Here is a 15040-nt window from a genome sequence, read left to right as displayed (position 1 = left end):
AACTTACCTTGTTTGATTTTACTCAATTCGCAAAGGATGTCCTCATCCCCACGATTCTCGTTATACTGTAGTAGGAACGCCTTCTTGAGCTTACTGTTACATGCTAGGTAATGGTAGTACCACTTCTCGCTGCGTCCTTCAGGTTTTGTGGAAAGTACTTTGCCCATTCATCTTCATCGACGTCCTTGTTGAGATCAACATATTGTTCTAAGGCTTGTATATGGACATCTGGATCATCCTTTCTATTGTCCTTGAAGGTAGGAAACATGATATTCAAATCACTGAACCTTTCACTGTATTTGGTGATGATTTGATTCTTTTTCTCTGTGTCTAGACTTTTCCTTGTGATCAGATTTCTTCTCTCTATGTCGATGCTTGCTATAATGATCCATGTCTGCCTCCCATCTATCATTGTAGTTATCATCAATTTCTATAACCGTGTAAGTCTCATTCCCATGACCACATTTTGTGTGTAATCATGCTCGTTTACTGTGCCCACTCATACCACTGACATCCTTGTGAACCATTGCTTTGCCTCTTCCATTGAATGCCAAGACCCATGTGAATGAGAATGTCTCTCAACTCTCTCTAAATAGTGTCTTCTCGAGTGTACTAAATGCTCCTCATGCCCTCTTGTCCTTGGGTTGGGATCAATTTGCTCAGTATGAGAGTGTGGTTCTACACCAGAGGCTTGCTCCAATTCCTCATCTACTATGCTGATGTGGACTTGGTCTTTCGTAAACAATGTAGTCACTCTCCGTCTTGATACTGAACGATGTGGCCGCATTGTGAATAACTGATTGACTCTAAATTCTAAGTAGGAGATTGGTTCCTATCAAGAGCTTTAGCTCAGCATCATGATCGCCAAAACGAAACGAGGTGGTCACTTGACATCTATTCCAGGTTTAGAACTTTAGAGTCAGATGTCAGATACCAAATTCGATGGATGGAACAAAATCAGACTTCATATGAACAAATGGAAAAGTCAGACACAATTGAAGCGAAAGAATAGATTCATATAAGAATTGAGACAAATGGATCTTAGATATTCAAATTTATGAGTTCAGAAGTACAATTGCTGGTGCATTAAGTGCTCAGGTACAAGACAATACAAGAGTTCCAATGACTCATGAGTGATACAATTGAGCTCTGCGAAAGACCGACCAACAGACAAGACCTCAAATGACTAACTGACTGTACAGTTATCGACTAGTAACTACTGGTAACTCCACTGTTCTTCGTAGAAGCCGCTTCTAGGGGCAAGTTCTCGCTATCTACACCCCACCGTAGAACCCTCTACGAGCCTCCCTGCTCCGAGGTCTCGCAGGTTGCAAGAAGACAAGCGAACCCTGCTCATGTGAACCCTAAACTTGTATGAGAAATCTTGAGTCCTCACCTTGTTATATAAACGGGAGGTAGTGAATAAAAAATTCTAAGGATCTTATTCTCTAAGAGGATGTGGCATGCTTAAACCTTGGGAGCAAGCTCATGCGGCTCAACCCTTGACTCACATTGGTTTGTAGTGTGAAAGATCCGGGCTCAACCCTTGACTCACATTGGTTTGTAGTGTGAAAAATCCGGACGTAGTTTCTGAGACCTTAATTTTCAAATCAAGCATTTTAGTTATAAATCTTGATCCCTAGAATATATTACATTTCGGCATAATTCGAGGTTGTCACATCAATTTTCCTTAAAAATAAGGGCCAATATTTTTTTTGGAGCCACCCATGCATTGATATTAAGAGGTACTAACCTCTATCAAGTGCCCACTAATTGTTCAAATACTAGTAACAATGTAGTTTGAGTAGACACTACCCTGTGTTTAGGTGCACAATTTTGAGATTGTTAAGGTTGCTAAGAGATAAGCTTGGCCTTGGGTAGGATGGCCAAGGGGAGAACTTGTGAACATGGTATGCAGACATGGGGATTGGCAAGAAGGGGGCAGTGTGCTCATGCTCACTACCAAGGAGCAAAGGTCTCCATTAGAAGTGCATTGATTGGAGGAAGCACACCTAAATGAGGCTCCCCTTCTAACCACCACAATGTACAATCTTCTGCAATGTGCGATCTCTTGTCGAGGATGTGGGCGAAACCATTTCATAGGGTGTGTACATAGCTTGTAATCGTAACACATATCTTGCTTCTCATCCCCACGACCCACCACCCCCCAAAAAAAGGAAGATACCAAGGCCTAGAGAAAAGAAAGGTCTACATTAAAATGAGGGGCTACTTCTTGGAATTTCCGTAAATCTCCACAGCTTTTTAGACAGCGGTGTCGAAAACGCAATTTACGAATTGGCTTTTGGGCAGGTGTGTATAATTTTCCTCCGGTCCTGCTCTCTTTCTCCTTCTGTTTCTTTCCTCTGCGACGCACGCGACCCCTGCTCGCAAGTTGCCACCGTTGGAAGGTAACCTGTTCTCCAGTTACTTCACTTGATTCCGATTTGTGTGAACGGTTTTTGTTGTATGTTACGCCGTTTTGATTGGAAAAACTGGGCTTTGCGTGCCATATCTTGCTGGTTCGTTTTGGTGGGCTATTCAAAGCTCTGCGCATAATATTACACACGTACTCTGCTACCACTGCAGCCGCCTTTGCTGCAGGTAGGACTGTTGGATAGAAGTTTAGTGACTCGGGTTTTTTTTTTGTAGTTGGGAGCAGAGACATACATACGGAGTTGAATATTGTTCTTCACCAGAGACAAATGTGCTTGTGTATGTGGATACGCACTCTCTGTACATCAACCCTCCACGTCTGTAAATTAATTTGCAACTGATGGATGCCATTTCTGCAATAACACTTGAAATGAAGCAAAACTAGTCTTAATTTCTCCTGCCAAGTATTAAAGGAGTTTGCTTTTTTCCATAAGTTTTGTAGAGGGATGAAGGAGAGGAAGCGATCATAATAGTAAATTTAAATTGTCGAAGGGGTTTAAGCTTAAATCAGATTATGGTAGGGGACTTATCATGGGTCTGTTAAGTAGCAACATAGACAATCATTTTGAAATTTTCTCCCTTATTGCGGTTTAAAAATTTCTTAACTCGAATGTATTAATGGAAAGCCATGTGTTTTGCAGAAATTTATTTAATCAAGAGTCACCATGGAAATTTGTTCATCTAACAACATTGAATCAAACTGGGAGGACCTGCCAGCAGAACTTCTGGTTCACATCCTGTCTTTTGTGGATCACCGGACGGTCATCATTGCCGGCGGTGTATGCACAGGCTGGCGAGATGCAATGAATTTATACATCTTAAAGCTTTCGTTCAAATGGTGAGTCTCTTGGTTCCGGAGCATTTGGTTTTTGTCAGTCGATCTTGCATGTTGAATGTGACAACTCACTAGTAGAACCTAGTTTAGAAGTACAGTAGTATAGTTTGTTTTCTTTTCATTCTTTGATGGTTGCGGGCCAAAGGTCACCAAGTTAAGTTGTCTATGTCGACATTAGTTGGGAGGTTGTTTTCTTCACTCCTGAAGAGCTTCGTGCACCGCATTGACTTGTTCAAGGTAGCTGGCTACTCTGTTCTGTTGTCAATTTTCCAAAGAACAGGGATGAGATAAGGGGTTATCAACTAGGGCTATCATCTATCCATCATATTAAATAGCACATAACTGTTTTTAGGAAGATGTCTCGCTTTATCCACAAAGCTCTTCAAATCCTAACAGATGGACACTCAGGTAAGGCGATTATTCATTCGAAGGGGTTAGTCCAAAGTCCCACCCTATGGCTTACTTCTAGTTTTTTTGTAGACCAAATGGGGCAAGGCTCTGCTTACTTCATGAGTGTTGAAAAAGTCTTAAATATTTACATGTCTGTGTTGACTTTGAAGATTACTACACTTTTGCGGTTTGATCTCTTTGGCCTCATCGTGTCTAGGAATGGATTGTTAACATTCTCTTTTGTTGAGACTGTTTAGGCTCAACTACATCAAAAGTTACTTGGCATCGCCCTTCAGCATAAAGGTGCTCAATGCTACCAAGATTCATGTGAAAGTCGCATATTGATGTAGCCTCAAACTCGGAACTATTGTTCAGATATCCCAACAGATATTCAGAGAGTGACAAGAAGCTGATTGTATGTAGTGCTAGGCTTCTTTACGGCTAACCTTTGTCTCCAACGTTCGAATAGAAACTTAGTTGCATGGATTATTGCAGGCAGTAAGTGCGTATTTGATTGGGAGAGCATATAGTGTAACAAGTATTGCATCCTTATTAGGCACTTCTACGCTTACCATTGTATAATTTCATGCTCGTGCGTTTTTGTCCGTGCGTGCGTGCGTGCGCGTGTGGTGATTTGGAGCCTTTGTCACGATGGTCCTGATGATGTAATAAACTCTCAAGACTATGGGTAATGGACCTGATGGAGTTTGGGCATACTTCTAGATCCTTTGAGAGTTTATACACGCATCCCTTGAGCATGTTCAACTTGGAGCTACATTTTTATCTGTTGAGCATGGATAGTGTAGTCTTATAGCCATATCTAGCTCTTGTTCTATTTGCTGAGAAAGTAAGTATTAGTACCTAGAAATGGTTCAGGGTATTTGGAGAATCGGTTGCACACATAGTGACACTGTATATGGTTTTCAAGCTTTCCAAAGATATTATTTTGCAGTGTCCAGTGATGTCATCCGACTTAGAAAATAACTTGGCATAGTGTCTCTCAAATTTCTAATTTCAATATATATTGTTTTATTAGGGAAAGGCATTCATCTTGTGGTTACCATGCATGGGTGTGTAAGCGCGCTAATGCAGCTGTTTTCTCTGGGCGTGTTTAGGTGCCATCAAAACATTAGTAATCTTGTACGGTCGGTTGCCCCAAAGTTCAGCAAGCTTCAGGCTTGCCAGCTATGGAATAGCGGGCCTTACGTGAAGGATGAAGCGGTCAAAGCGTTGGCCTATTATTGCCACGACCTTCGAGATTTGGATCTTTCAAAGGGCACCTTGATTACAGATGATTCACTGTTTGCGTTAGCGCAAGGGTGTAGATTGCTAGAGAAGCTGAATTTAAGTGGCTGTACGAGAATCACTGAGCAAGGGGTGATTTTTTTGGCTGAGCATTGCAAGTGCATAAAAAGCCTGGACTTATGCGGCTGTAAGAAGGCTGGAACAGATCAGGCTCTTCTAGTAAGATTGTGGCATTTTACTTTCAATCTCAATTTTGATGGGGATTCCTTATATTGAATGCTTCTTTTTTTGTCAAATGATGCAGGCCCTTGCGAAAAATTGTATGACCTTGGAAGAATTAAATCTGGGCTGGTGTGAGACAGTAACTGATATAGGGGTTACTGGCTTAGTGTCCTGGTGCTCGGACCTTAGGAGAATCGATCTGTGCGGTTGTCTTGAGATCACAGGTACTGTGGAAGTTTCTGCATTGTGAAGGCTTAAGTTGGTGTGTGTGTATGTGTGTGAGGCAAGAGGGGGAAAAAAATAAAAGGGTGTAAGAGGAAGGAACAGTGAGTGTAAGAGGTGTAAGGAGAGTTAAGAGTGTGCACTGTGTATGTGTGTGTGCACAATTACACATGTACGTACTGTGTATGCTCTTTGAAAATCTGTGTGTATTTTTTGCTGACATGTTGTTTTTTTACCTCTTTCAGATCGGAGTGTGATCGCATTGGCAGACAAATGCCACCATTTGTCTGTTCTTAACTTGTACAATTGCTTTCTTATTACAGATGCTGCCATGTATGCCCTGGCAAATAGCAGCAAATATAGAATTCACCATACCAGCCAAAAGCGGAGGTGCCAAGATAACATTAGCTATCTCACAGAGAGAAGTAATTTGAGCAGCATTAGCAGCAGCAGCCACAGCTCTTCTAGCAGTGGCAGCATTATCAGCAACAGCCGTAGCTGCAGCAATAATGAAGGGAGCACGCTTACTAGCTGCGACTACTTGATGTCGCGTCCTGCTGATGGACTGGAGGAATTCGGCTTGAATTCGCTCAACGTGGGCATGTGCACACTCTTGTCGGCACAAGCAGTGCAAGCGGTGTGCGATGCCTTCCCGGGGCTACATACTTGTGCAGAAAGGCATTCGCTGAATATAAGTGCTTGTGTCCGTCTTATACCGGTCCATTGTGCTTGTGTCACAGAAGCGAGAAAGCAGAGACGATAAAGACAACTTGATACTTATCTTATACAAATACTATATCTGTCTATATCTATACGATTAGTATGTACATGAGTGTGTGTGTGAGAGAGAGAGAGGGAAGATGAGTAATGCCTTCTTGTACAGCAGTGAAGGATCACTTTCCCCCACTTTTTGTCCCCATGTAGAGAGGACCGAAGGGAATGCGGATATATAGATAATTCACAGGACTTATTTCCAACTAAACTGTATGCGCTATAACCGTACTCAACATTTCATCGCAATCTAAATTTGAGCATAACATTTAGTTAGTTTGTGAATGTAGGCTGCTTCAAGGATTGTCTTCTGTCAGCTATGGTGCACAACTGCGTGACAAAAGATACTTGTCGTCGCTGACCGGTTTGAAAGGAATGATTCCTTTCAAAGATGAATGCAAGTTAGTGTGTGATGCTTGTAGCTTTTCTTCTACAGTACAATAAAAACATTTTAATAATCATATGGGAGTTGCATCAGATTTTTGGAGATGCCTTATATCAAGCTACTGCGATGTCAATGTTATGTACTATACATATGTGTGTGCACTTGTGTGGTGTGAAACAAGCACTTTAATGCATGCTTGCATTTATTTAGAAATGAATTCAATTAATCTTCAGAGTAGTTAAGTAATTCTACGTCCAGCATCGTCCCCTAACCCCATGATCCTCCCCTAACTGTCGATCCCTACATGTCTGGAGTACAAATATTCTGTGGTTTATCTCATGTGATATGTACATGTTTTGAAAAGTGACGGCCTGAGAGTTGTTATGGTATGTTTTAAAAGTGACCACCCTGGACATGTTACCTGCTTTGATTGAAAGTGCACTGATGGAAGCAAGAAAGACGGGTTTCTGAACATTTGGTTTATTTCAGTGATTACTTTGTCAAACTAGCTAATATTTTTATGGGTCGATTGCATTGAAGACTCTTGCAAAGTACCATGGTTTGAGCACATTGATGCATCTCAGCATGCAACTGCTCGAGGCATCTGAGCACTGGATGTTTAAATTTTCTGATTAATTTAAAAAAGTTTGGACTGTTGCTCTCCAACTGAAACATTTCTACATGGCTGTAGGTGATCAGTTCGGAATGTCGCTCGCAACCGGCCTTAGTATTTTCACGTGCGTCTTATTGTTGGCTTCTCGATACAAGTCCTGGTACTGTCTTCAAAAGGTATTGTAGGATTTGGTTTATAGTGGCCAACTCGAAATTGTAAAAATACTTGAGCCATGCAAATTCGTAGAACACCTCATTATTGAAACATCTTGGCTCAATGTCATTGTCATTGCAGCCAATCCAGATATTTTAAAGATTCATCTCTTAAATGCATGCAATTGCTTAAAGCAGGGACAAAGAATGGATTCCGTGTATGTCTTCTCGTTTGTGTGTCTTTGTCATACACGTCCGCCTGGACGTGTGTGCAAGTGAGATGGTGAAAAGCCGTTGGTTGGCTGTGACGTCCGCCAGAGCAGAAAAGCAGGTGGCTCACCCCCTCGCCCAACCTTGGCATTGTGTGGACATGAGCACAAGAAGGCGCGCGAAGGATGGCCAGTGGGTGTGAGCTTCTCCAGCTCACTGTCGCTCGTTCGCTGGAAAGTGAATAAAATTAAATGTGTCCTCCGCCCGTGTGACAGTATGGGCGCCCAAAGGCGTTCTTTTTTGGCTTGTCCGGCGCCTGTGTGTGACACGGGCCTAAGTACATTTGTGAGGGCTATATGAGAAGGGAGAAAAGGACTAGAAGGTAATCTATGGATAGAAGGCTTACTGTGCCAATACAATGGTGCCATTCAAATGGACCTTTGGAGAGCTAAGAGGCCCCGTGTGTAATCTCTACCCCATATGATAAGATGATAAAATTTGAGAGAGCTATGAACTGCTAATGGGGGAGGTTTCACGTGATATGCTGAGGAAATTGGAAGTTTTTGCGTCTTCTTTACATAGAAGTGGAGGCTATAAATACGAAAAACAATCCTGTATATTCAATTTTTGTGATTTGTCGAAGATATAAGCTATAGTAGATAATGATGCCATCGTGCTCGTCTATAGCTTCTTTTTGTTTTAATCTCTCTCTCTCTCTCTCTCTCTCTCTCTCTCTCTCTCTCTCTCGCGTTGGCAACGAAAGAGGTAGACTTTTTGACTTGCAAAATCCCTCAAGAGTGCCCAAATGGTGCCGATCGTGAGGGCAAGATGTACCGATTTACAAATCATGTGCGAGGGCGCTTCCACCAAAAGTATGCTATGCTATTGCATATCAAAAACCTGAAGCCCCACAAGCAACCAACGATAAAATGGACAGGGAACAGCTGCCAACTGTTGCTCTTGCCTACCAACTTGTATGATTTGATAGCAAAAAGCATTGGATAAACATAAGAGAGAGAGAGAGAGAGAGAGAGAGAGAGAGAGAGAGAAGTCGATGACTAAGATGTGGGAGAAGAAGCAACTAACATCACCAAGAGTTGCAGGAGGATTCCACAAGATGAGCAACAAAGCACTGCATTGAAGCTGGACTTGACAAGGAGCTTTTTTGCAAGAATAGAAACCAATCCACTTGTTGAAGGTCTCTCTTCAGGACCAAAGCTGGAGAGAACTCTAAGAAGTCAGCCAAAAAAGGACGCTTTGATGACAACCACCGAGCGGAGCTCATGCTATGAAAAACACTTTATACAGGCAATTACAACGCAAGTAGGTAGGGGCTACCCAATCAAATCACATAAAAAAATAGAAGGAATCAAAGCAGATACGGACGAGGGTGGAATAGGGACTTTGTCAAGTGACGCGGCAGTCAGACTAGAAGGGTGTGTGGGCGAGCTTGCGGACAGAGAAGCAAGGGCCACACAGAAGACGGAGAGGCCTTTCGCCTCGCAAGCTTGCAGCTGAACCTCTGCGCACCCGGGGAGGAGGGGGATTGTAGATATTTAATATTCAAGGCTTTGACATCCGAGGGCGGCTGTGTTTTGGTCTACAACAATTCACAGTACGTCATACCTCTACACACCCATGTTCGACTCTCCAATCCCAGTTTTTAGAGGGCGACCCTCTATTGAGAGGTATGAGTTGCTAAGGTAAGGAATCTTGGGACAAATGAATAAATAGAAGAACCTGCCAGTAGGTGCAACGATTTGTGAAAGTGCATTAAATTTAGCACGTTCAACCTCCTTAAGAAAGTTGGTAGAGTGAATAGAGAGTATAGCAACACACCCAAACTAGATAACACAAGAAATTATGAGGGAGAAAAAAAAAGGAAACCAATGAAACGAAACAAAAACATGCTCTAAAAATAGACTTCACTTACACCCACTCACCCCATACGCCCGCACACCCACTCGAGAGTTAGATTTGAAAGCACGAGGAAAAAGAAACAAAACTCTACACGCATCTGATACACATATACTCTCACACATACACATAAACTAGAGTAAGGAATGCAAGCTGACACTTATTGACACTTCATGTTTGGGAGGGGACTCAGGAGCTACAGTCCCAGATCGTTGTCGTTTGATCGTGGACCGTCCTTCCTTTTTTGGAGGGGAGTTACCGTCCTCGATCGTTGTTGATCATGGACCATCCGATCCATTCATATGGATTGGATCGGGTTTGACTTCATGACCTCTCATTCATGGGGTGAATGTCTTACCATTGCACTAGCGTCCACTCTTTGTTATGGAAGAAAAAATGGAGCATTCCAATTAGTAATTTCAGCACTCCCGTGATCTTGGTTCACACTGAGTAACTACACCAAGTTCACACCATGAAAATGGAGCGCACATGCCTTGCAATGTTCACATATAGTTCACACCAACTTCACATGCAAGTTGATAACTAGTTCACGTTTGCCCAAGTTTACACTTAGTTTACATGAAGTTCACATTCAAATGCAAAATCAACGGTTATGATATTCACCAATTTTCAACCATAAATTCTCTCAAAAATTGAGGTGTCAATTAATGACGAGAGGATAACTACGGATCAATGTGGCGCCTCTCGCTCATTGTCCGGGGATATAGGTTCGAAATGTGAGCCAGAGTGTCGGGCTGTTGGCTGTGGGAAAATTGAGAGTCAAGAGTTGCCGCACTGCACAATAAGGTAGTTATAACTTACTTGGTAATGCTAATGACGCACAAAAACCGCTTGAAAACTGATAACACTGACGAATTGATGCACAATTATTGAAGCAGTGCCGTTAATGACACTTGTTAATTAATTCAAATGACGGTTTAGGAGTTTAAACTCCCCTCACAATTTCCCTCGAGGCGTTAATGGTTGCGTGATTCATAAAAACGGATTAATTAAACCTAAGTTGACGTCGATGATCAAAATTTCTTCTATGTTGGGCTTCTAGATTCAGCCCTGCTTAACTTCGTTCGATCTTCTCGAGCCTTGGCTTACCGAGCTCCCTTCAACTTGCTTTGACTGAGTGCCTTTTCACTTGCTTCTTCAACTCTCTTGCACACCTAGTCGAGGTCGAGATAGAGAGAGAAAGTTCCCTACAATCATAATTGAGAGATAGAGTCTCATCAATTATACACCGATGCTCCTTCAAGCTTGAGTTTTCCTTTTAAATATAAGTGGAGGCTTCTTTCAGAGAATCTTTGAGTATGGTGAATTTTGGGATTTGTTCCAACTTCTTCATGTGGCTCCATTTCTTCTTGTTTCCCTTGGCCTCAAATGTCATGGCTCTTGTGAACAATTGCCACTGTATGATGGAGATGTAACATTTTTCTTACTTTGGCCATATAGGGATGGTTAGTGGAATCATACCAATATCTACCTATGGTTGGATCTTTAATTGGATTGCTTGTTACACTCTGTGGAGAAAAAAATGGCATTTTTCCTACTTTTCCCACATTAGGCTCTTGACCTCCACCACATTTGATGGGTGAATTTCTCCTTGTGTTTAGAGGTCACCCATCCATCTATACTCTAAATTGATCTATAGGGCAAGGTGCAAGTAATTTTCAATCCTTTGACCAAGTAGGAAGTTGACGAGGATGATGTGTATAGCTCTAATGGGTGTGAAACCTTTTGAGTAGGGTTTGACAAACTAGGGAATCACATGTGTAGCTGCAAATTCAACCTTTGATGTCATATTGGAAGTCCAAGGGAGAAAATCATGATTTTTCTCATGTCTTCCACATTTGGCTTTCAAAAAAGGCGATACTTGATCATCCCTTTGTACTCGATGAGTTAAGATGGCTGGTCACCTTGCACTAGAATTTGGACTACTTTCATTGGATTGGGACTAGTTTTAGGCCTTGATTCTGAGAGACGTCCATCATAAGGGAGTATGGTGACTTCCAATTCATAGGGTCTCTTCTCAGAATTGATTTTTACTTTGAAGAGGACATGCATGATACTTTCACTGCCCAAAATACTCAGTGATGCAAAATGTGAGGAAAAAGCATGAGTTTTTTTTCTATCTAGCATAAAAACAAACTTTTTCCATCATGCATTGATTCATACAAAATTATACATTTTTTTTGAACGTTTTTAAGGTACCACTTCATTTATCATGTAGTCATGTTGACCAATATAGGACCATTGTGTCCACATAAATGATTCGGCAACTAATCACTTGCCCCTATGTGGTATAATGCCCCATTTCTGGCTCGTTTGTAATGGTCCTTAGAAGCTCTATACAAGTTCTTCCCCCAATCTATCATCCCATTATTCTTAGCATATATGTGACGGTTTCTCGGGCTACAAAATTTTCTACTGTTGTACCCCTTTGAGCACTATCACTAGTAAAGTTCCTTGCTTTGATGTTCTCAAACCTCTCGTTAATTCTTGCATCATTCTGACAACTAGGAAAAAGTGAAATTTTTTGCTGCACGGGTTTTCTAGTGTCCCAAAATTGAAGTTTGAGGTTAGGGGTTTGTTACTAAGATTAAGAGTGACCCTCCCCTAGATTTTTGTTGACATTGGGTGCCCCAACACGGTGTAAGCATCACTTTCACGTGTGAGCCAACCTAGGTCTACCTAGGTAGTCTCCCTACTCTTTCTGACATGCAATGGAGTCAAACGATAGTGTAACACTCTTTTAGATGAAATCGGAAAATCCCACAACTTTGAGACTGATTTCAATGCCTATGGATTCCTATTTTCCATTTGATTTGGGAAAATTTCATTTATTTTGGGAATGTTATAGAATTTTTTTTTGTTGAGGTCTTGTGTTACATTAGACAAAGAGATAGATTCTCAAGAAAATGGTGGTGTTGAGAAACACCCTTTTTTTGTCCCATCCAAAATTTTATTTTCATATTGGTGTTGATTGATACTTTATAAACATACATAGACAAGGATAACAAGAAAAACAATATATGAAAATGAAATGCTATTCAGTTTGTCCTATTCAACTAGCTTGTGCTTTCTCCACAACATTGGATGGAATTTTAATTGCTTCTACAAGTCTTCCACCCATTGGAGTCCATGACCACACAACTGCATCAACACACTCAACGCTTTGGGTCAGCAAGATTGCAACACCAATTCTTTTTCCAACAATCCTCATATTGTTCTTGGATTGTGGGATTTTTTTTTTTGATGTTTTGGTGCCCAATATTGAATGAAAACTTTATTGAAGTTAAGAGATGAGCTATCTATATCAACATCTGACTCTGCAACTCCTAGCCATATCAGATATTCTGGATCTGCGGATCTCACAAGAACAAAATCCCCTTTCCTTACATCAATTTGAGGCCTAAAAGCTTCCTGTGACCTTACACTTTGATGACCAACATAGTGATCATTCAATTATTCATATCCTTGAAACTCATCTGTGTCTTCCTCTATTTGTTGCATTCGATGACTCCTTGTACTCTTTGGCCAAAATGATGTATATTCACCAATTTGTTTATTGGTTGGTTGTTCAAGCTCACTAGTTGTTTTTTGCCAATAAATAATAACTGGCTCTATGTATTTTGTAGAATCGTGCTCCTTTCCCTTTAGTAAGTTCATCTTTTCCAGAATGCAAGATATGTTTTAATCCCTTGAATAACAAGCGGACTATCCCTCACATAGTCTGCTATATGAACCGCATCTTGACAACCTACTGTGGAAATTTTGGTTTCCCTTTATCATCTTTTTTCCACAACTCAATTCCTGACTTCCTTGGCATCCAATCAGGTGATTTGGAGTGAAGTTTGTACTGCATTACTGGGATTTCACCTTGCATAAAGAAACAAAATTGAAGTGGCTTAGAGTGTCCAACAAGAGCATCTTGTCCATCACACATGTAGCCTTTAACAAAGAATTTGAAGTCACGAGCTTGCGTCATCAGAAATGGTGCTGAGGCTGAGCTTTCACATCATAAATGGCGTTGGAGCTGAGCTTTCACATTTTTGAAAATGTTCCATCAAATGTGGAAAAGTGTATGTCATTCCTGTTTGCAGTTTCTCTGAGAACCTGCTAAACATTGCATCTATGTCCTCATGTGTATAACCCACCATTAAGAATCCCAAATACACGGTTTTGAAAACACCTTTTGCTACTAGCAAGGATAAGTATGCAAATAAATATGGAGTCTTATTCTCTCCTGCAAAATTATATAGATGTAGAAAAACATTCTCCAATTTTCAAAACACGGGAGTGGACATGGTACCAACAACACATTGAGAGGAGGTTGATTGCAAGTTAGCAATCTCTTCATTACATCCTTCAATAGCCAATGGTGGTGTTACTACTGATGATGCATTCCTCTCACGCTCTTTCATCATTCTGTTTTTGTGGTCTAGAGATGTCCTTGAATTCAATGCATTGACCAATATTAGATTGCTGCGTTGCATACCCTCATGGAATAAATCTCCTAGCTCATGGTTTTCTGTTCTTTACAAATTCTTTAACACTAGGTTGGTAACCTAACAGGACATAAAAGTGTCCTTTCAGGGTTTTGAAAAAAACCTCCAAAACCATAGTAGATCCACTCATTTTGTAAAATACTTTCATGAGGTTATAGTTCAAGGCTTACTACAGATGGAAAAAATAAGAAACTTGTAAAATTTCTCATCTTTTGGTCACACCAAGCCTCCAAAGTTGACGGACCAGTACATTTTCATCAAAACAGTCATTTCTTACGTTTTGTTGCATAAAAATAAGATTAGGGATTTTTGTAGGACTTGAGATAAATTCCCTAGTTAACTTCAATGGGTTGGTGATCAGAACATATGATTGCTTCTCACTCACTATTTTTTGTTTTGCCAAAAGAAATAGGTACAAAAAAGTTGAATTTTTACCATTCTGCAAACCTATAATCAAAGTTTCTATAGCCACGCTCAATACAAATAATATATGCATGTTTTCTTAGTTCCCTATTGTCCTTTAGGTTCATAAGGAGCCATGGAGCATGTCAAAAGAATAATACATCTCTTACCACGGGGAATCTTGGGGACAAAGATGAAGTGCTAAATACAGCAAACATGAAAAAACTGGGTTCAACATTATGAGTGTAGAATCCCATAGAAACTATTCAATATCTAGCCAAATTTGATCCTTATGACTAGATATGGTTACTACTTACAAAATGCATGTAGTTGTCACAAGAAACTAACAATATTGAAAAAGCTATACTTGATATACTAGAATGTTTCGTTTTCTTCTATAATTGAAAAAATCAACCATCGTTGTCTACTATGCAAAATAGGGTTTTAGGTGCCCTAAAACTCAAGGAATATTAGCTTTATGTCACAATATGTGACATAGAAAATCAAAACTGCATTCGGATATCATGAAAGCCACCAAAAAAATCATAGAAGAGCTAAAGTTGGCTAAAAAACAGGATTTGACAATTTTTGTAATTTGGTCATAACTTACAACTTTAACATTTATTTCTCCCTAGAAGCATCAAGACATGTTGAGGACTACTAAAGATAGTTCTCTAGCATTATAGACCTCACAAACATGAATTCTAGAGTGGTATAGTTGCAAAA

General features: G+C 40.6%; 1 protein-coding gene across 6 annotated transcripts; it reads left to right on the top strand.

Moving 5' to 3' along the window:
* The first annotated feature begins 2197 nt into the window (after window positions 1-2197).
* LOC147462926 (F-box protein SKP2A-like) lies at window positions 2198-7429 on the top strand. Of its 6 annotated transcripts, XR_015184747.1 has the most exons (8): window positions 2334-2408; window positions 2650-2712; window positions 3075-3271; window positions 4774-5122; window positions 5208-5349; window positions 5593-6331; window positions 6409-6519; window positions 7195-7429. XR_015184747.1 is itself a non-coding variant. In XM_086486100.1 (6 exons), exons 3-6 carry the CDS (start codon window positions 3099-3101, stop codon window positions 6108-6110), a joined length of 1182 nt encoding a protein of 393 aa, XP_086342226.1. In that variant the 5' UTR covers window positions 2334-2408; window positions 2650-2712; window positions 3075-3098; the 3' UTR covers window positions 6111-6394. The 6 variants fall into 6 exon arrangements, 1 of the variants encoding a protein (XP_086342226.1); XR_015184750.1 differs by lacking the exon at window positions 2334-2408 and adding an exon at window positions 2241-2310 and having other exon boundaries at window positions 6409-7429; XR_015184744.1 differs by having other exon boundaries at window positions 6409-7429.
* Window positions 7430-15040: the final 7611 nt, after the last annotated feature.

This window comes from Adiantum capillus-veneris, chromosome 2, assembly GCF_014529385.1.
Source record: "Adiantum capillus-veneris isolate H3 chromosome 2, ASM1452938v2, whole genome shotgun sequence".
NCBI classification, from domain to species: domain Eukaryota; kingdom Viridiplantae; phylum Streptophyta; class Polypodiopsida; order Polypodiales; family Pteridaceae; genus Adiantum; species Adiantum capillus-veneris.
The sequence above is the reverse complement of the archived record's forward strand: the minus strand, read 5'-3'. Positions and strand labels throughout refer to the sequence as shown.

What these genes read in the sequence shown, in the direction of transcription:
- LOC147462926 (XM_086486100.1), top strand. Translation starts at nt 3,099, where the DNA reads ATGGAAATTTGTTCATCTAACAACATTGAATCAAACTGGGAGGACCTG. An exon ending in TTAAAGCTTTCGTTCAAATG is followed by an intron (nt 3,272 to 4,773) that starts GTGAGTCTCTTG and finishes GGGCGTGTTTAG; the next exon opens with GTGCCATCAAAACATTAGTA. An exon ending in GAACAGATCAGGCTCTTCTA is followed by an intron (nt 5,123 to 5,207) that starts GTAAGATTGTGG and finishes CAAATGATGCAG; the next exon opens with GCCCTTGCGAAAAATTGTAT.